General features: G+C 51.9%; 2 protein-coding genes and 1 long non-coding RNA gene across 47 annotated transcripts in view; 1 reads left to right on the top strand and 2 right to left on the bottom strand.

Moving 5' to 3' along the window:
- SLC7A6 (solute carrier family 7 member 6) overlaps nt 1-4,480 on the bottom strand; it is a 36,230-nt gene extending 31,750 nt beyond the window's left edge. For 7 of the 37 annotated variants that reach the window (XM_078357532.1, XM_035282306.3, XM_078357539.1 and 4 more), the window contains exons 1-2: nt 4,410-4,480; nt 2,075-2,203 (exon numbers count right to left, since the gene is read on the bottom strand). In XM_078357532.1, the coding sequence (XP_078213658.1) occupies nt 2,075-2,096 (22 nt within the window). In that variant the 5' untranslated portion in view covers nt 2,097-2,203; nt 4,410-4,480. Of the gene's footprint in view, nt 1-2,074; nt 2,206-2,790; nt 2,889-3,229; nt 3,491-4,092 lie in introns of those variants that run through there. The other 30 variants (XM_078357534.1, XM_054248861.2, XM_078357540.1 and 27 more) reach the window with 11 other exon arrangements.
- An 8-nt stretch (nt 4,481-4,488) lies between these two features.
- LOC128930321 (uncharacterized) lies at nt 4,489-13,654 on the top strand. 4 transcript variants are annotated; one of them, XR_013530105.1, is made up of 5 exons: nt 4,489-4,594; nt 5,444-5,523; nt 6,818-6,859; nt 8,664-8,727; nt 13,486-13,654. It is a non-coding gene; the product is annotated as an uncharacterized LOC128930321 (long non-coding RNA). The 4 variants fall into 4 exon arrangements; XR_013530107.1 differs by lacking the exon at nt 13,486-13,654 and adding an exon at nt 13,285-13,422; XR_013530106.1 differs by lacking the exon at nt 13,486-13,654 and adding an exon at nt 10,223-10,360.
- PLA2G15 (phospholipase A2 group XV) overlaps nt 8,051-17,254 on the bottom strand; it is a 25,311-nt gene continuing 16,107 nt past the window's right edge. For 4 of the 6 annotated variants that reach the window (XM_078357562.1, XM_078357561.1, XM_035282323.3 and 1 more), the window contains 4 exons: nt 15,453-15,571; nt 15,107-15,205; nt 14,498-14,722; nt 8,051-10,010 (listed from right to left, as the gene is read on the bottom strand). In XM_078357562.1, coding sequence (XP_078213688.1) covers nt 9,499-10,010; nt 14,498-14,722; nt 15,107-15,205; nt 15,453-15,571 — 955 coding nt within the window. In that variant the 3' untranslated portion in view covers nt 8,051-9,498. The remainder of the gene's footprint in view (nt 10,011-14,497; nt 14,723-15,106; nt 15,206-15,452; nt 15,572-17,254) is intronic. The other 2 variants (XM_035282324.3, XM_078357563.1) reach the window with 2 other exon arrangements.

The following is a 17,254-nucleotide window of genomic DNA, read 5'->3' as shown; positions in this document are numbered from 1 at the left end:
GGGGGCTGCCAGCCACCAGTCAATTTAGCAGCATACAAAAAGACATTACTTTGGTCTAAGTAGTTTAGGAGTTATATGCTAGGAAATGGAGCTGAAGATCAAAACATATTTTGCTATATCACAGAGAAGTACATCAAAATATTTTTATTTCCCCCTCTGGTTTAATCAAAATCTTTTTGTTTTAGCTTTTATTACTTCTTTTTGAATCAAAATCTTAACTATGGTGAAAACACAGGAGACTTTTTCTTATTTACACCTCTCTGAGTTATATATTGTCCACAATTATACGAATTAGTATGTTCTATTGTTTTGTTTTGTTTTCCAAAAAATAAGGCCAGATACGGTGGCTCACACCTATAATCCCAAAACTTTGGGAGGCTGAGGCAGGTGGATCATGAGGTCAGGAGTTTAAGACCAGCCTGGCCAAGATGGTAAAACTCTGTCTCTACTAAAAATACAAAAAAATTAGCCAGGTATGGTGGTGGGCGCCTGTAATCCCACCTACTCGGGAGGCTGAGGCAGAGGTTGCAGTGAGCCTAGACTGCCACTGCACTCCAGCCTGGGTGACAGAGCAACACTCCATCTCAAAAATAAAAGAGACGGGGAGAAGGTCTCACTATGTTGACCAAGCTGGTCTCAAGCAATCCTCCCATCTCGGCTTCTCAAAGTGCTAGGATTACAGGTATGACCCACCATGCCAGGCCTGCATTCGTTTTTTTAAATGCTTAAACTTAAAAAAAAAAAAATACATTTATTGTACTTTTTTCTTAATCAAATAATGAAATCAAATAATTAAAATTATGTGACCCATTATTCTTAGGAAACCAGGAGACTCGAGATATTTCAGCTCCCAATCACAGTAGGTAAGACAGCCTCACTTCATGGCTTCAGTTTTCTCTGTTTTTAACAACCTCATTGTTAAGTATCCTTAATTAAAATCCACCACAGGCTGGGCGCTGTGGCTCCTGCCTATAATCCCAGCACTTTGGGAGGCCTAGGCAGATGGATCACCTGAGGTCAGGAATTCGAGATGGCCTGACTGACATAGAGAAACCCCATCTCTACTAAAAATACAAAATTAGCCAGGCGTGGTGGTACATGCCTGTAATCCCAGCTACTTGGGAGGCTGAGGCAGGAGAATCACTCGAACCATGGGAGGCAGAGGTTGCAGTGAGCTGAGATTGCACCATTGCACTACAGCCTGGGCAACAAGAGTGAAACCACATCTCAAAAAACAAACAAAAAAAAATCACAATTATTCTTTTGAAAAAGATGTAATAAGGCCGGGCGCGGTGGCTCACGCCTGTAATCCCAGCACTTTGGGAGGCTGAGGTGGGCAGATCACGAGGTCAAGAGATTGAGACCATCCTGGCCAACATGGTAAAACCCCGTCTCTACTAAAAATACAAAAATTAGCTGGGCATGGTGGCACGCACCTGTGGTCTCAGCTACTTGGGAGGCTGAGTCGGAAGAATCACTTGAACCCAGGAGGCAGAGGTTGCAATGAGACGAGATTGCGCCACTACACTCTAGCCTGGCAACAGAGCAAGACTCCATTTCAAAAAAACAAAAAAACAAAAAAAAAAAGAAAAGGTATAATATAAATAAATAATTTATTTTTATAATAAATTAGTATTATTTAACATGTAATACTAAAAAGAGTTCTTAATTATGTGTAAGCCATTCTCTTTACTGTGTTCACACCTATAAAAATAAATAAAAACTTTTTTGGGGGGGGGATGGAGTCTTCTTCCTGTTGCCCCAGCAGGAGTGCAATGGCTCAATCTCGGCTCACTGCAACCTCCCCCTCTCGGGTTCAAGCGATCCTTCTGCTTCAGCCTCCTGAGTAGCTGGGATTACAGGTAAGCACCACCATGCCTGGCCAATTTTTGTATTTTTAGTAGAGACAAGGTTCCTCCATGTTGGTCAGATTTGTCTTGAACCCTCGACCTCAGGTGATCCGCCCACCTCAGCCTTCCAAAGTGCTGGAGTTACAGGGTCACTGTGCCAGGCCTAAAAACTCTTTGTAAATCACACAAAAGAAAATGAACAGAAGACAGCCAACAATATTCACCTGTCAAGAAATACACGCACATCACACTTTCACAAGCTACCTCCTCATAAATGGGTCCAGTAATGAGAAGGAAATGAAGTCCCCTGAAGCAAGGCCTAATTCCACTTGTCTGCCTTGGCCACGTAATCTCTGCAACAAAGAGTGGAAGGGAACTGATTAAAAAATGAACCCTTCTAACCTGAGAAAGCTGATTTTAAATATATACATATATGTGTGTATGTGCACACACACATATATATAATTTTTAAAAATGAACCAACAAAGCAGCAGAATGATATTTCCTTGCAAAATCTAAATTTTACATGCCTGGCAGGGGCAGTCCTAATTACTGAGGTCCCATGACACCCACAGGGTGGGTATGACTGAAGCAGCCAGCCCAAACCTGTCAGAGAACTGGCCTTGTCACATTAAATCATGCATGTCTAGGCAGCTCTGGGGCCCCAGGTCCCGTGGGCACCGTTTGCATAACTCTTTTAGGAAAGAATCTACATCCTAGAGACTACAGCAGGCAGCACAAAGGTCAGGACATTTCTTCTACTAAAAAATTCCAGGGAGGCCGGGCGTGGTGGCTCACACCTGTAATCTAATCCCAGCACTTTAAGAAGCCGAGGCTGGTGGATCCCTTGAGGTCAGGAGTTCGAGACCAGCCTGGCCAACATGGTGAAACCCCATATCTACCAAAAATACAAAAATTAGCCAGGCATGGTGGCAGGTACCTGTAATCCCAGCCACTGGGGAGACTGAGGCAGGAGAATCCCTTGAACCTGGGATTCGGAGGTTGCGGTGAGCTGAGATTCCACCATTGCACTCCAGTCTGGGGACAAGAGTAAGACTTCGTTTCAAAAAAAAGAAAAAGAAAGAAATTCCAGGGAGATGGAGATCATAAAACTGGTATAAGCGGCCGGGCGCGGTGGCTCCCACCTATAATCCCAGCACTGGCAGGAGAAGTGCTTGAACCCAGGAGGCAGAGGTTGCGGTGCGCCGAGATTGCGGGAGCCGAGATTGCGCCATTGCACTTCAGTCTGGGTAAGGAGCAAAACTCCGTCTCAGAAACAAAAACTGGTATAAGCAATAAAAATACATCCACGGCCAGGCAGGAAAGGAGGACAAGGGGAGGAAGAGAGTAGAAAATCAGGCTGGTGGTTTTCCACATACTTGCCAGGAAAAGAAACCCCACTGTAACGACTTGAATGACGTTCTGAAAGTTGGGAAGCAAAAGTCACCGGTGCAGCACACGTGGGACCTGAGTAATGCAGGCAGCCTGGGCAGGTCCCCAAAGGGCCTCATCGCCACCAAAAAGAGGTGGAACTGATGTCAGGAAGCAGTCACAGCCTTTCAAGTCTGCTGCTCCCGGATCTGAAATCTGGGAGCAGCTCTGAGAGATAAGCTCCGAATCGCTGGGCACTCAAGTGTCGCGCTGCAAGCTGAGCTGGCCCTGGCTTTTTCCCCCATCAAGGGCAGACACTGAATTCTTTTTAACTGTGTCACAAAGCTCAGGGCACACAAGAGGTACTCAAAAACGTATTCGCCGACACCCTGACTTCCTATTTATATTGACCATTACACAACATGTTTGCTTAGAGCCCAGTGAAGGATTTTCAGAATGTTTCACGTCTGTCTCCCCACATTCAGAACAAGAGATAGTCACACAAGATGACAGGCTATAGGGACGCTCAAAAGAGCCATAATCACCGGGGGCACGAGGGTTCCCCAGCGCCAGCAGCCCAACGCTCCAGGCCCCAGCACGCCACAAATCCTTGCGGCATTCTCTAAAGTCAATGGGCTGATTTTAAAATGATAATCGTCATTCTTGCGACAGCTCCAAGAAGCCGGGCTTCTGAGGTCCTGAACCCGCGTCTTTCTGTGCCCCGCCGCGGCCGCCACACAGCACAGGTTCTCCGTCCTGAAGTCACAGTCCCCCTCAGGGCCACCGTCGCACGGTCTCACCCTCGCGGCGTGGCCCGCGCACTCAGCGTCCCGGTCACCCTCGCACCTGGGGTTCCCCTTTCTACACATACCCCCGTCTTCCTCACACTCGCCGCGTCGCCGGCACACTCCGGGGCTCGCTCCCTCACGGTCACCATCAGCCTCCGGGGGCTCGTACTCACACAGCGTTTCACCCACACCCGGTCCTCACGCTGGTCCCTCTCCCCTCGCGGTGCCACCCCTCACCAGCGGCGCCTCTCGTGCGGCCCCAGCTGGCCAGCCCTGCGCAGTTTCCGGGCCGCATCCCGCTCCGGGTGGCGGCGGCGAAGACCCAGAGGGTTCGGCTCCCGCAGAACGCGGCCCGGCCCGGCCCTGCTCCCCGCGAGCCCGCCCACGGCCCGGCCGTTACCTCTCGGTGGCCGGACGCCGCCAGGATGCTCGGTCGCGCCGCCGCCGCCACGGCCGCCCAGGCCCCGCCCTGCCACGTCATCCGGCTCCGGATCGCGACAGCGCGCGCCGCGTCGGGATAAAGTTCCGCTAGGGGCCCGCTGGCGGCGGCGTTTCTGGGCCCCTGTGGCCGCTACGGCCTGGCAGGTACGGGGTCTGCAGGCCCGGCCCGTATACGTGGACGCCCCACAGCCCCCAGCGGCCTCGCCGGGTCCTGGCCACCCTCGCCGCCCTGGAGTCACACGGGACTCCAAGGCCGTCCACACCCGGACATTCCCGCGGGGAGCTCACATCGGCCCCTGCACTCGGTTCCTATCTTGCCCTTGGCCTGGGCCCGGCGCCCAGGGGGTCCCCTGCAGCTCACACAGAGATCCAAACGGCCTCCGCCTGGCCATCGCCCTCCCACCTCTCCACCCTCCCATCCCCAGCCTAGGAACCCCCACACACAGACACTGCAGGCTCCTTCCGCCAACCCCAGGCCTCCCTGGAGCTCTGTCCTCATCTTTCCTGTCCCTGCTGCCACCTCTCTTGGAGGAGCTGCACCTCCTGCCCCCTTCCCCTCCTTCTGTTTGCTCCTTCATCTTCCTCTTCCTCTGGTGGCTCTGGGGCTCTGTCTAGAGCCTCCTGACCTCATGAGCCCCTGAGCCCTCTACCGAAATTTCCTATCCACACCTCAAGCACTGACTTTCCCCAGGGCCCTGGAGTCTTTTCCTCCAGCTTTATGACCACAAATGCACATCCTCTGGTTCCAGACCACACCCAAGACCCTGCTCCCTGCTACCCAGTGACCCAGTCAGAAACAGGCAGCGTCCCAGACCCTTCCTCCCTCTCCCCTTAGGGCCTATGCCCTGTCTTCTCCCCAGCCACAATGACTTCCCAATCCCAATCCTGCTCCCCTTAACCCATCTCTGCAGAGTAGGGGATGCTCCTAAAATACAGACTGTGGTAACTTTGTATCTCCCCTGCCTAAAAACCCTTCCATTCTCCTCCCTGCAGGCCTGGGATGACAATGCTTGAGGAGCCCTCGCTGGTGCTGCCCTCCTGCCTGCCCTCTGCTTGGAACACCTCCACTAAGTGTCAGTGGATGGACGTATATACTTGGATCAATCAAGTTGCACTCTTTGCCTCCCACCTGCCTGGCTGGGCAGAGGGATGGCTCTGGACGCTTGTGTCGGCAGCTGGCCCACTTGTCCTTGCAACAGCTGCATATAAGATCTGTGCAGGCTCCTGTGCCTCTGGCTTTGCAGTCTCACACCTAGTTACAGTAGCCCAGCAGCTGAAAGCCCCGTGTACCCCACACCCTAAATCAGATGTTCTCCAACACAGTCAGTGTTCCTCAGGACCACCCTGCAGAGTACATTTATTTGTAACCATTCTTTTTTGTTTATTTGTTTTTGAGATGGACTCTCGCTCCATGGCCAGGCTGGAGTGCAGTGATGCAATCTCAGCTCACTGCAACCTCTGCCTCCCAGGTTCAAGTGATTCTCCTGCCTCAGCCTCCCATTAGCTGGGATTACACATGCCTGCCACCATGCTCAGCTAATTTTTGTATTTTTAGTAGAGATGGGGTTTCACCATATTGGCCAGGCTGGTCTCGAACTCCTTGGTGATCCACCTGCCTCAGCCTCCCAAAGTGCTGGGATTATGAGCATGAGCCACCGCACCCAGCAACCATTCTTTTCTTTTGCTTTTAGAGATAGGATCCCACTATTGCTCAGACTGGAGTGCAATGGCTATTCACAGGTGTGATCATAGCTCAATGCAGCCTCAAACTCCTGGTCTCAAGCAATCCTCCTGCCTCCGCTCAGCTTCCCACCTGGGACTACAGGTTTATGAGAGTCTTGCTCTGTCTTGCCTGGGGTGGAGTGCAGTGGCACCATCTTGGCTCACTGCAGCCTCCACCTCCAGGGTTCCAGTGATTTTCCTGTCTCAGCCCCCTGAATAGCTAGGACTACAGGCATGTGCTGCCACACCTGGATAATTTTGTATTTTTAGTAGAGATGGGGTTTCACCATGTTGGCCAGGCTGGTCTTGAACTCCTGACCCCAGGTGATCCACCCACCTGGTCCTCCCAAAGTGCTGGGATTACAGGCATGAACCACAGCGCCCAGCCTATTTCACCTTTAGAGGTAAAGTCCTACCCAGGCTGGTCTCAAACTTCTGGGCTCAAGCAATTCTCCCACCTTAACCTCCTGAGTAGGTGGAACTGTAAGTGTGAGCCAGTGCACCCAGATGTCTCGCTTCTTTTGATGAGGAAACCGAGGGTCAGGAGGCTCCCCAGACAACTTGCCTGGGGCTAGCAGAGCTGAGATTTGAACCCTGGTGTGCTGGTACTAAAGCCTCCTCTGACTCCGTGCCCTCTCTCTGCAGCTATGAAACTGAGGGTGACAGTGAAGCTAAAATGGGTCAGAGGTGAGTGTGGTGCCATGAGTAGGTGGGTGTCAGGGCCAAGCAGGGAATCAGGTTGGGCAGGGCCTGGGGTGAAGCTCCCTTTCATGTTGTCATACTTTTACTGAGGCCAGAGCTGCAGCTGGACCAGCGTATTTTTTACCCCAGATATTTTTACCCCACTCTGGGTCACCCTGTCCTTCCAGGTTTGGCTACAGGTGGTGGTGAGAGGGTTCAGAGCGCCCTCTTGTGGTCTCTGGTGTATCAAAGCCTGGCACACCTGGTTGCTCAGTGAAGACAGAACCCGTTACTGGCTAGGCTCTGGACTACAAAATTCAGACAGAGACCCTATCCCTATCCATTTCCTTGTCTCTGTCTGTCTTGGTCTCTGTCCATACTAGTCTCAGCCTAGTAGTCTCTTTTCCTCCCTTGAGCTCTCTCATCTGTACCTCCCAGAGGTACAGATAGCAGGCTGATGAGCTGAAGACGCAAAGAAGGCATCCTAAAAAGAATGCTAGGTTCAAAGGATGCTGAGACTTGTAAGTTGAGGGAGGACAGAGGCTGGGAAGAGGGTCTTGCCAGGGTGACCTGCAGGACTGTCCTTGCCCCCAGCTCCTGGGTGGCATGCGGGGTCTGCTGACTAGGCAGGAGCAGGGGAAGGACAGGACCCATTGCCACAGGAATGTTTCAGATTCTGGTTCTTTTTTTTTTTTTTGCGACGGAGTTTTACTGTTGTTACCCAGACTGGAGTGCAATGGCACGAGCTTGGCTCACTGCAACCTCCACCTTCTGGATTCAAGCAATTCTCCTGCCTCAGCCTCCCGAGTAGCTGGGACTACAGGCGCGCGCCACCATGCCCAGCTAATTTTTGTATTTTTAGTAGAGACGGGGTTTCCCCTCGTTGACCAGGTTGGTCTCGATCTCTTGACCTCGTGATCCACCCGCCTCGGCCTCCAAAAGTGCGGGGCTTATAGATGTGAGCCACCGCACCCGGCCCAGATTCTGGTTCTTAGTCCCAGGAGGGGAACTTGATTCCAGGAGAGAGGGCAGGAGGATGAAGTCCACAGAAGGGCACAGGAACCATGCTTTGGCGCTGAGAGAACCCATCAAGGCTCCTGTAAAGCCCCAGCCCCTAATTTCGTGCCTCTCTAGCCACCTCGTATCTCCATCACCTCCCTCCCCTTATGCTTAGAGCAGAGGATAGGCCAAGGCACCTTACAGCATCCAGAGTACTTTTATTGCCCAAATCCAGATACAGCCTGTTCAGAGCCCCAGGCAGGGCCCACCACTCAGGAACAAAGGGAGAGACAGATGCCAGGCATGTATGCAACAGAGAAAATCCAGCTCCACAGAAACCTTGTGGGAGAGCAGCTCAGACCAGCCTGAAGGTGGCTTTGTGAACCCCACCTAGAGGTTGGACCCTTCTCTTGGCCTGTAGCCAGTCGCCCACTTAGAGCCTACCGCCATGAAGACAGGCCCTGACTCTCCATGGCTACTGCCACAGGGAAACCCATGCAGCACCCTGGGGCAGACAGAAAGCTCCTAGGGAGGCCCAGGGGACCCCTGGATCTCTCAGAGTCCCATTCAAGTTTCTAGGCTAGTCCTGGCAGACTAAATACCAGTCAGCTGCCTGGTGGGAATAGGTGCTAGACAGGGTGACAGGAGTCCCACCATTTCTCAGCCCTGTGCCAACCCACTTGGGTACTAGTGAGTCCCTAGGGCAGGGTGGCAGTGTGAGTCCCTAGGGCAGGGCGGGGTTAGCAAGAGGTACAGCTTAGGGAAGCTTCGAGCAGCCTTGACTGCTTCCTTGGATTCCCTTTCTCCACAGGTGCCTAGAAGGCCATGGCTCCCACCCCTGCTGTCATCCTTGGAACAACAGTCCTAGGATGAAGGTGGGTAGCTTCAGTCCTAGGGCCAACAGCACATCTGAGGGAATCAGGGCTTCTGGGACACAGGCTGCAGGACTGGGGGCACATCTGCTGCCTAATCCAGAGCTTGACTGTTGCTGGCAGTAAGGGAGGTAGGAGTGAAGTAAAATGTCCCAGGGTCTGGGAACCATGAAGATCACAACAAACTGCCCCTGCCTGCAGGGGCTACTGGGCTTGCCCCAGGAAGCCACAGTCAGGCTGGCTACCAGCTAAGCCACAGGGAAGCCAGCAGCTCTGCTATCCATGGCCAATGGCAGGCCTACCTGTGGCCAGTGTGTGGGAAGGGTCACCCGATGGGCCAGAAGCCCATCCCCGGGACCTTTGGGTACAGGACCACAGCACAGTAACATCCCTCATAGGAAGGCTGTGGGACCAGGGCCCAGTGGGCAAGTATAAAAAGCCCATAGGGGTAGGGGGAACACATGGCCCCAGTTGGGGATTGGGACCAGGGCCCAGCCAGTCCACCCTGCGGAGCCAGTCCTGAGGTCACAGCAATTCTACCATCAGCAGCATTCTTTCCATCCAATGTCCCTTGAGTCCAGACTCTGATTTCTTCCTTCACTGCCACAGACAAAGGATAACAAACGACACTTCCCCACAGCAGACGCTTCACAGCTCAAGACTCAGGGCCTTGAATGGTCAGTCACAAACTTTGTGAAACTCATGGGCCATGAAAGCCCCAGAGGCCAAGGGTAGGTCCATGGCCAAGCCATCCAGCCCTGCCTGGCACAGGAGTCAGGGCCCAAGGAGCACACGTTTCAGATAGGCCAGAGTGGTGGCGTTGGCCAGCATCTCAATGTGCTCGCTGCCTGGCAGCTCCTGCAGCAACACCTGGTGCTCCTGATGGCTCTGCCAGGCCTGGCACTGCAGGGCACTCTGCAAGTTCACAGTACCATCGCCGTCACCAAAGCAGATTTTAGGGTCACGGTCAGGGAAGCTCTCATAGAAGAAGGAGTCTGGTGTGGGGACACCAGTGCCATAGAGGCAGTGCAGCTGCACACCAGGTGGCATTGAGGCTTCCACCAGCCCCTCTGTGTCCTGCCGCATGAACCAGCCATCTTCAAAGCCGATGTCCTGGAAAAACTTGCGGTAGTCCCGCAGCGTGTAGTTGATGGTGGGTGTCTGCACGAACACCTTTTCAGGTGACCAGGTGTAGTTGTAGGGCAGTAACCAGCTGGTGGAGACAGCAGACCGCTGCTGCTCCCGGATCTTCAGGGGCCCGATGACTGGGATTCGGTTGTTGTCTCCTACAGGGAGAAGGCTCCAGTCAGCCTGTGCTTAGGAACGCCAGCTGGTTGGGCAGCATATTCACCACCAGGCCCCTGCCAGACCCCAGCCAGGGGCCCAGTCCACAGCCCCGCATCTCTACCCTGTTATCATCATTGTAGTAACTGTAACTCTCATCCCTGCCTTGGCGTTTTTTCTTCTTTTTGTGACAGAGTCTCACTCTGTTCCCCAGACATCATCAAGGCTCACTGAAGCGTCTACCTGCCAGGCTCAAGCAATCCTCCTGCCTCAGCCTTCTGAGTAGCTGGGACTACAGGTGTGTGCCACCATGCCTCATGCCTGGCAAATTTTCTTTTTTTTTATTTTGAGGCAGGGTCAAAATAAAAAAAAAAAAGAAAAAGAAAAAAAATTGCTTATAGCTATTACTGGGACAAAAAATAAATAAAAAAAGAAAAAGAGGCAGGGTCTCGCTCTGTCACCCAGGCTGGAGTGCAGTGGTGCAATCTTGGCTCACTACAACCTACACCTCCTGGGTTCAAGCACACCTCCTACCTCAACCTGCTGAATATACAGGAACTATAGGCACATGCCACCATGCTAAATGTTTCTGCTTTTTGTGCAGATGGGGGTCTTGTGCTGTTGCCTGGGTTGCTTGCCTTGGCTTTCATTGTTTCCCTTTCTTTTTGGTACATCTGGGCAGCACACATCCAGATGTGTTTTGTTTTTTTTTTTTGCTTTTCTCATCAGGGAGTGAGGCAGCACATACTCACAGGGTGATTTACGATGCTTTCTTGTCTGTAAACTGTACCCTCCTCCAAGTGCTGATAAGGCCTGTGGGCACTGACCTAGTCTAAAGTGAGTCAGCAGGCTGGCAGCCCAGAGGTGATGACATGTTCTGCCTTTTCTTTCCTGACAATAAACTGTACCAGTTTTTCTTTTCGTAATCTCAGACCAGTGTTCAGCCAGCCATGGTCTCATCCCTCCCACTTGCCTGTGCACTGACCTGGGCAGCCAGGCGTGCTAGAGACAGGGGAGGAGGGGAGGATGCAGTTGGAGTCCCTGTACACAGGAATGTGAACAACACAAACAACCGCCAGCCAGGGAGGCTCGGGAAATAAGCTGTAACTTGGGAACAGGGGCCTTTGGTCTGTTCAGGACCATGGTCGCCCATCACCCCACCCTGTATCTGAACGTGGGGAGGCCCCTGGGACTGACTGTAGGGCTTCAGCTCTGCCTGCTGTGGCTTGGCTGTAGGACCCCTGAGGCAAGGAAAGCCCCAAGGGGTGCATGGACTTCTACCTCCCCACACCACACCCCCGGTCCTGGACTGCCAAGGCCAGATAGAACAGCTTCCCAGCCTCTGAAGCAAAGCTCTAAGGGAACTCACAGAGAAACTCTGAAAGGGGCTGGGGCCCAAATGCCACTGTGGCTACCTGTCTAAACTCAGGGTATGCCCACATCTGTCCCTCCAAGCCCAGGCTAGACAGAATGGGTGGCTATAATGAGTCCTCACTAAATCTGAGTGTCTTCCAGCCAATTCAGAGTCACTGGACCTGACCCAATCACAATGCCAGTTGACCAAGCAGGTCATGCAGTGCCAGGGACTTGTGCTCACAAGATGCTTGGCATAGCTCTAGCTCATAGCTCCCAAAGTGAGGGTCCATAAGCCTCCCCCTATCAAAGGGAGTAAAGCTCCCTCCTAGAGCAGGAAGCTCTACTCTATAGCTACAGCTGGTGAGCCGCAACAGTCATGAAAAGATAAGGCAGAAGCTAGAAAGGGGGTGGCTTTCCCAACTGCCAGGCAAGCAAGCCCAGCCAGTTCTGCACCTCTTTCCTCCCTGTGTTGCCCACAGAGGCTCCTTGCTACCCACAGTTGGAGGTGCAACTCATAAATAAAAAACAAGTCTAGGGGCCAGGTGCCGTGGCTCACACCTGTAATCCCAGCACTTCCAACGCCAAGATGGGTGATCATTTGTGGTCAGGAGTTCAAGACCAGCCTGACCAGCATGGTGAAACCACATCTCTATTAAAAATACAAAAAAATCCGGCCGTGTGCAGTGGCTCACACTTGTAATCCCACCACTTTGGGAGGCTGAGGCAGGCAAATTACTTGAGGTCAGGAGTTCGAGACCAGCCTGGTCAACATGGTGAAACCTGGTCTCTACTAAAAATATAAAAATTAGCTGGGTATGGTGATACGTGCCTGTGGTCCCAGCTACCTGGGAGGCTGAGGCAGGAGAATCACTTGAACCTGGGAAGTGGAGGTTGCAGTAATCCGAGATCACTTCACTGTACTCTAGCCTGGGTGGCAGAGTGAGACCCTGTCTCAAACAAAACAAAACAAAAAACTGGTCTAGCCTTCCTCCTCTGGGGTGAAGGTAGGGATGAAGAAGTAAGGATGGGGGTAAGAAGGAGGGATAGCCAGGTGCGGTAGCTCACACCTGTAATCCCAGCACTTTGGGAAACCAAGGTGAGTGGATCACCTGAGGTAAGGAGTTAAAGAAGAGCCTGGCCAACATGGCGAAACCCCATCTGTACTAAAAATACAAAAATTAGCTGGATGTGGTGGCAGGCACCTGCGATCCCAGCTACTCAGGAGGCTGAGGCAGGAGAATCACTTGAACTCCAGAGGCGGAGGTTGCAGTGAGCCGAGATGATGCTACTGCACTCCAGCCTGAGCGACAAAGCAAGACCTTGTCTCAAAAAAAAAAGAAAAGAAAAAAGAGGGAGGGACAAGGTTTAACCCAAAGTTATTTGGCCAACCATGCCTGAGCACTATATGTATATATGTTTGTATTGTGTGTGTGTGTGTGTGTGTATGTGCAAACGAGTACCTGTGTGACCAACATTTATGCCACTCTGTATACATGGCTGTATACAGAGAACCTAAACAGATGGCCGGGCATGATGGCTCACATCTGTAATCTCAGCACTTCAGGAGTCTGAGGCAGGTAGATCATGAGGTCAGGAGAGCAAGACCAGCTTAGCCAAGACGGTGAAACCCCATCTCTACTAAAAATATAAAAATTAGCTGGGCACAGTGGTGCACACTTGTAATCCCAGCTACTTGGGAGGCTGAGGCAGGAGAATCGTCTGAACCCAGGAGGCAGAGGTTGCAGTGAGCCAAGATCTCACCACTGCACTCTAGCCTGGGCAACAGAGCAAGACTCAAAGAAAGAAAGGTGGGGGGGAGTGGGGGAGAGAGAGAAAGCCATACACAGATTACAAGGGCTATCAACTAAATGGGTGAAATTAGGAGTAGTGTTAGATTCTCTCTCTCTCTTTCATACCTAGTCCCCCAGAAGATTCTCTTCTCCTTGAGTTCAGGAATTCGAGATCAGCCTGGGAAACATGGTAAAACCTCTTCACTATACAAAATACAAAACTTAGCCAGATGTGGTGTGTGCCTGTGGTCCCAGCTATTCAGAAGGCTGAGGCCAGAGGATCATGTGAACCCAGCAGGTGAGGCTGCAATCAGCCAAGATTGTACTTCAGCCTAGGTGGAGAGTGAGAACCTCCATTAAAAGAAAAGAAGAAGAAGAAGAAGAAGAAAAGGAAGAAGGAAGAAGGAAGAAGGAGAAGAAGAAAAGAAGAAGAAGAAGAAGAAGAAGAAGAAAAGAAGAAGAGGAAGAAGAAGAGGAAGAAGAAGAAAAAGAAGAAGGAGGCCACTCTGAAGAAAAAGAGTGCTGACCCAAGAGAAGAGACATTGTGGAGACCAAAGCAACTCCATCTTGGCTACTAATCCATCATGTTGGCTTCTGATTAACCCCAGATCCAGGAAGGCCACTAAGATTTCCACTTTATCTTCTGTTCCTTGTGTAAGGGCACGTACTTACTTTACCATAAATGAAAACAGCCTCTGTGTTATCATCCTTCAATGTCCAACACATCCCACCAGAGTCAACCTTTCCCTACAGAATATAAGCCCTAGGTCTGGGGGCTAATGGTGTGGGGATCTACCATCTTATCTTGCCACCACCTGAGACACAATGTGGCTTCTATTCATATGTCCTATTAAATGTTTTTCTCTGAGAAACTAGGTTTGTAAGCCTCTTTCTTGAACTTTTTTTTTTTTTTTGAGACAGAGTCTCACTCTGTCACCCAGGCTGGAGTGCAGTGGTGTAATCTTGGCTCACTGCACACTCCGCCTCCTGGGTTCAGGAGATTCTTCTGCCTCAGCCTCCCAAGAAGCTGGGACTACAGGCGTATGCCACCATGCCCAGCTAGTTTTTTTGTATTTTTAGTAGAGACGGGTTTCACGGTGTTAGCCAGGATGGTCTTGATATCCTGACTTCATCATCCGCCTGCCTCAGCCTCCCAAAGTGCTAGGATTACAGGCGTGAGACACCATGGCCGGCCTTTCTTCCTCCAACCTTTAGGGGTAGATTTGCATAGACCTCACACACCGTGGGACAGACATGAGGCATGCTGGCCCAGGAGGATAACTTGGAAGAAAGGGCAGAATTCCTGGCACTAGCCCCCCACAATGGGCCAGGTAGGGTCTTACCTGAAGCCAGGACGCGCAGGGTCTTGGCCACACCCCCCCAGGGTGCACCCAGTGCCACGAAGGCCCGAATATACTTGTCCTTCCAGGCCTGCGGCTGCCGCTGCAGAAAGTAGAGCGTGTACATGTTGCCCATACTGTGGGCAACCAGCACCACGGGGCCCCCATACAGCTGGTACATCTCCTCGATCATCTCGCGGAGGGCCAGGAAGTAGGGCCCGTTTTCATCTGCAGGCCAGAGCCAGGCAGGGGTCAGGTGGATATGGTCCTGGAGCCCAAACCACTGACCTTTTCTCAGGCCAGACCCAAGACTAGAAGGGAAGGGAGGGTGCTCACATTCAAACAGAGTGATCTGGGTCCCCCTGCCTTCCATGAAGAGAGGAAGCCTTATATATCTCCCTAGGGCTCAGAGGTCCAGAGGTCCTGGGGTGGAAAATGGAGGACAGGACAAGACTGACCAAGGGTGTTGGCTATGACCATTGGACTGGATGCCAGAGGCCCAGGGACAGGGAACAGCCAAGGACAAGGGGAGAGCCCAAGGCCTGTGGTGGCCAAGATCACCTCGCCCCTACCTTCTGAGACTTCAGGGAGAGAATGAGAGTGCCTGCTTACTTGGGGCTCGGCGCCAGTCATAGGGGGCTCCTCGGACATCCTCACCCCGTGTGTAGCCCCAGCCCACAAGGCTCTCCACCATGGTGTGGAAATAGGAACCTGCAGACAGAAATATAGAGGATAAAAAAGATACAGCTAGTGCCAGCCACCTCACTACGCCCAGCACAGAGACTGTGACAGCTAGTGAGTCCCTGGAGGAATAATATAGGGCTCTGTGCCCACACTGATCAGAGACAGCTCACAGGCTGTCCCTACAAACAGCAGAGTTTCTCCAGCTCCAGCTCCAGTTCCATTCCAGCAGAATCCCCACCCCAGCTCCCGGAGGCCTTGAGTAAGGCCCACATACCCACACTGCTTTTGCTGGGGTCCAGGAACTCCAGTGAGAAGGTCTTCCCAAAGCCAGGGACACGTACATCCACACCATCAGGAAACTGGGTGGCCCTGGATGTTTTGTTGTAAACCAGCCTGTCAAGAGAGGATATTGAGCCAGTGACCCAGAGGTGACACTGAGTTGGTGTGTCCCGACACTGCATTGTGTCCTAAGTCATACTTCCTTCCCACACCCGGGTTTGGTCAGATGGATAGGAGAGACCAGAAAGTAACAAAGCAGGTTTATAAAGCACAGATCACCTGTAATCCCAGCACTTTGGGAGGCCAAGGCAGGCGGATCACCTGAGGTCAGGAGTTTGAGACAGGCCTGGCCAACGTAGTGAAACCCCGTCTCTACTAAAAATACAAAAATTGCCTGAGCACGGTGGCTCATGCCTATAATCCCAGCACTTTGGGAGGCTGAGGCAGGCAGATCACCTGAGGTCAGCAGTTTGAGACAAGCCTCATCCAACATGACGAAACCCCATCTCAACTAAAAATACAAAATTAGCCAGGTGCCAGGGCTGGGTGCTGTGGCTCATGCCTATAATTCCAGCACTTTGGGAAGCTGAGGCGGGTGGATAACGAGGTCAGGAGTTCAAGACCAGCCTGGCCAAGATGGTAAAACCCTATCTCTACTAAAAATATTTTTAAAAAATAGCTGGGCGTGGTAGCAGGTGCTTGTAATCCCAGCTACCCAGGAGGCTGAGGCAGAGAACTGCTTAAACCCAGGAGGTGGAGGTTGCAGTGAGCCGAGATTGCGCCACTGCACTTGAGCCTGGGTGACAGAGTGAGACTCTATCTTAAAAAAAAATTAGCTGGGTGTGGTGGTGCATGCCTGTAATCCCAGCTGCATGGGAGACTGAGGCAGGAGAATCACTTGAATCTGGGAGGCAGAGGTTGCAGTGAGCTGAGATCAAGCCATTGCATTCCACTTTGGCAACAAGACCAAAACTCTGTCTCAAAAAATAAAAAAGCACAGAGTAATTACGTCCAAATCAGGACCCCACCAAGCCATAGTTACTCTCAAGACTGACCCCAGGACCCCTGTCAAAGCAACACTCCCTTATACCCTGTGACCCTACCCTAGAATAAGAGTCTTGGACCTGGTTGGGAGAAGGAAGTGCCAGACCTGGTTCTGCTGTGAACTTCACACTGGACCCCAAGAGGCAGTCTACCCTCTTTCAGGTTCCCATCGCTCCATCTCCTTGAATCCAGCTCCTGCCACCCAGCATATTCCAAGCAAAGGAAATCGTTAGTGCAGCACACAACAGAACCAGAAAGGGGCTGGGCACAGTGGCTGACACCTGTAGTTACAACACTGCAAGGCCAAGGTGGGAAGGATGCTTGAGGCTAGGAGTTCAAGGACAGCCTGGGCAATACAGTGAAGCTTTGTTGCTACTAAACATCAAAAATTTTCTGGGCATGGTGGTGCAGGCCTGTGGTCCCAGCTACTTAGAAGGCTGAGGCAGGAGGATGACTTGTACCTGGGAGGTTGAGGCCACAATGAGCTGTGATCATGCTAGCCTGGGCAGCAAAGCAAGACTCCATCTCAAAAAAAAGAAAAAAAAAAAAAAAAAGGCACGGTGGCTCATGCCTATAATCTCAGCACTTTGGGAGGCTGAGGCAGGCAGATTATCTGAGATCAGGAGTGGTCCCTGGAGGAATGCTACAGGGCTGATTAGTACAGACAGATGAAACCCTGTCTCTACTAAAAACACAAAAATTAGCCAGGCGTGGTAGTGGGCACCTGTAATCCCAGCTACTTGGGAGGCTGAG

This window comes from Callithrix jacchus, chromosome 20 (genome assembly GCF_049354715.1).
Source record: "Callithrix jacchus isolate 240 chromosome 20, calJac240_pri, whole genome shotgun sequence".
Lineage (NCBI taxonomy): Eukaryota > Metazoa > Chordata > Mammalia > Primates > Cebidae > Callithrix > Callithrix jacchus.
The sequence above is the reverse complement of the archived record's forward strand: the minus strand, read 5'-3'. Positions and strand labels throughout refer to the sequence as shown.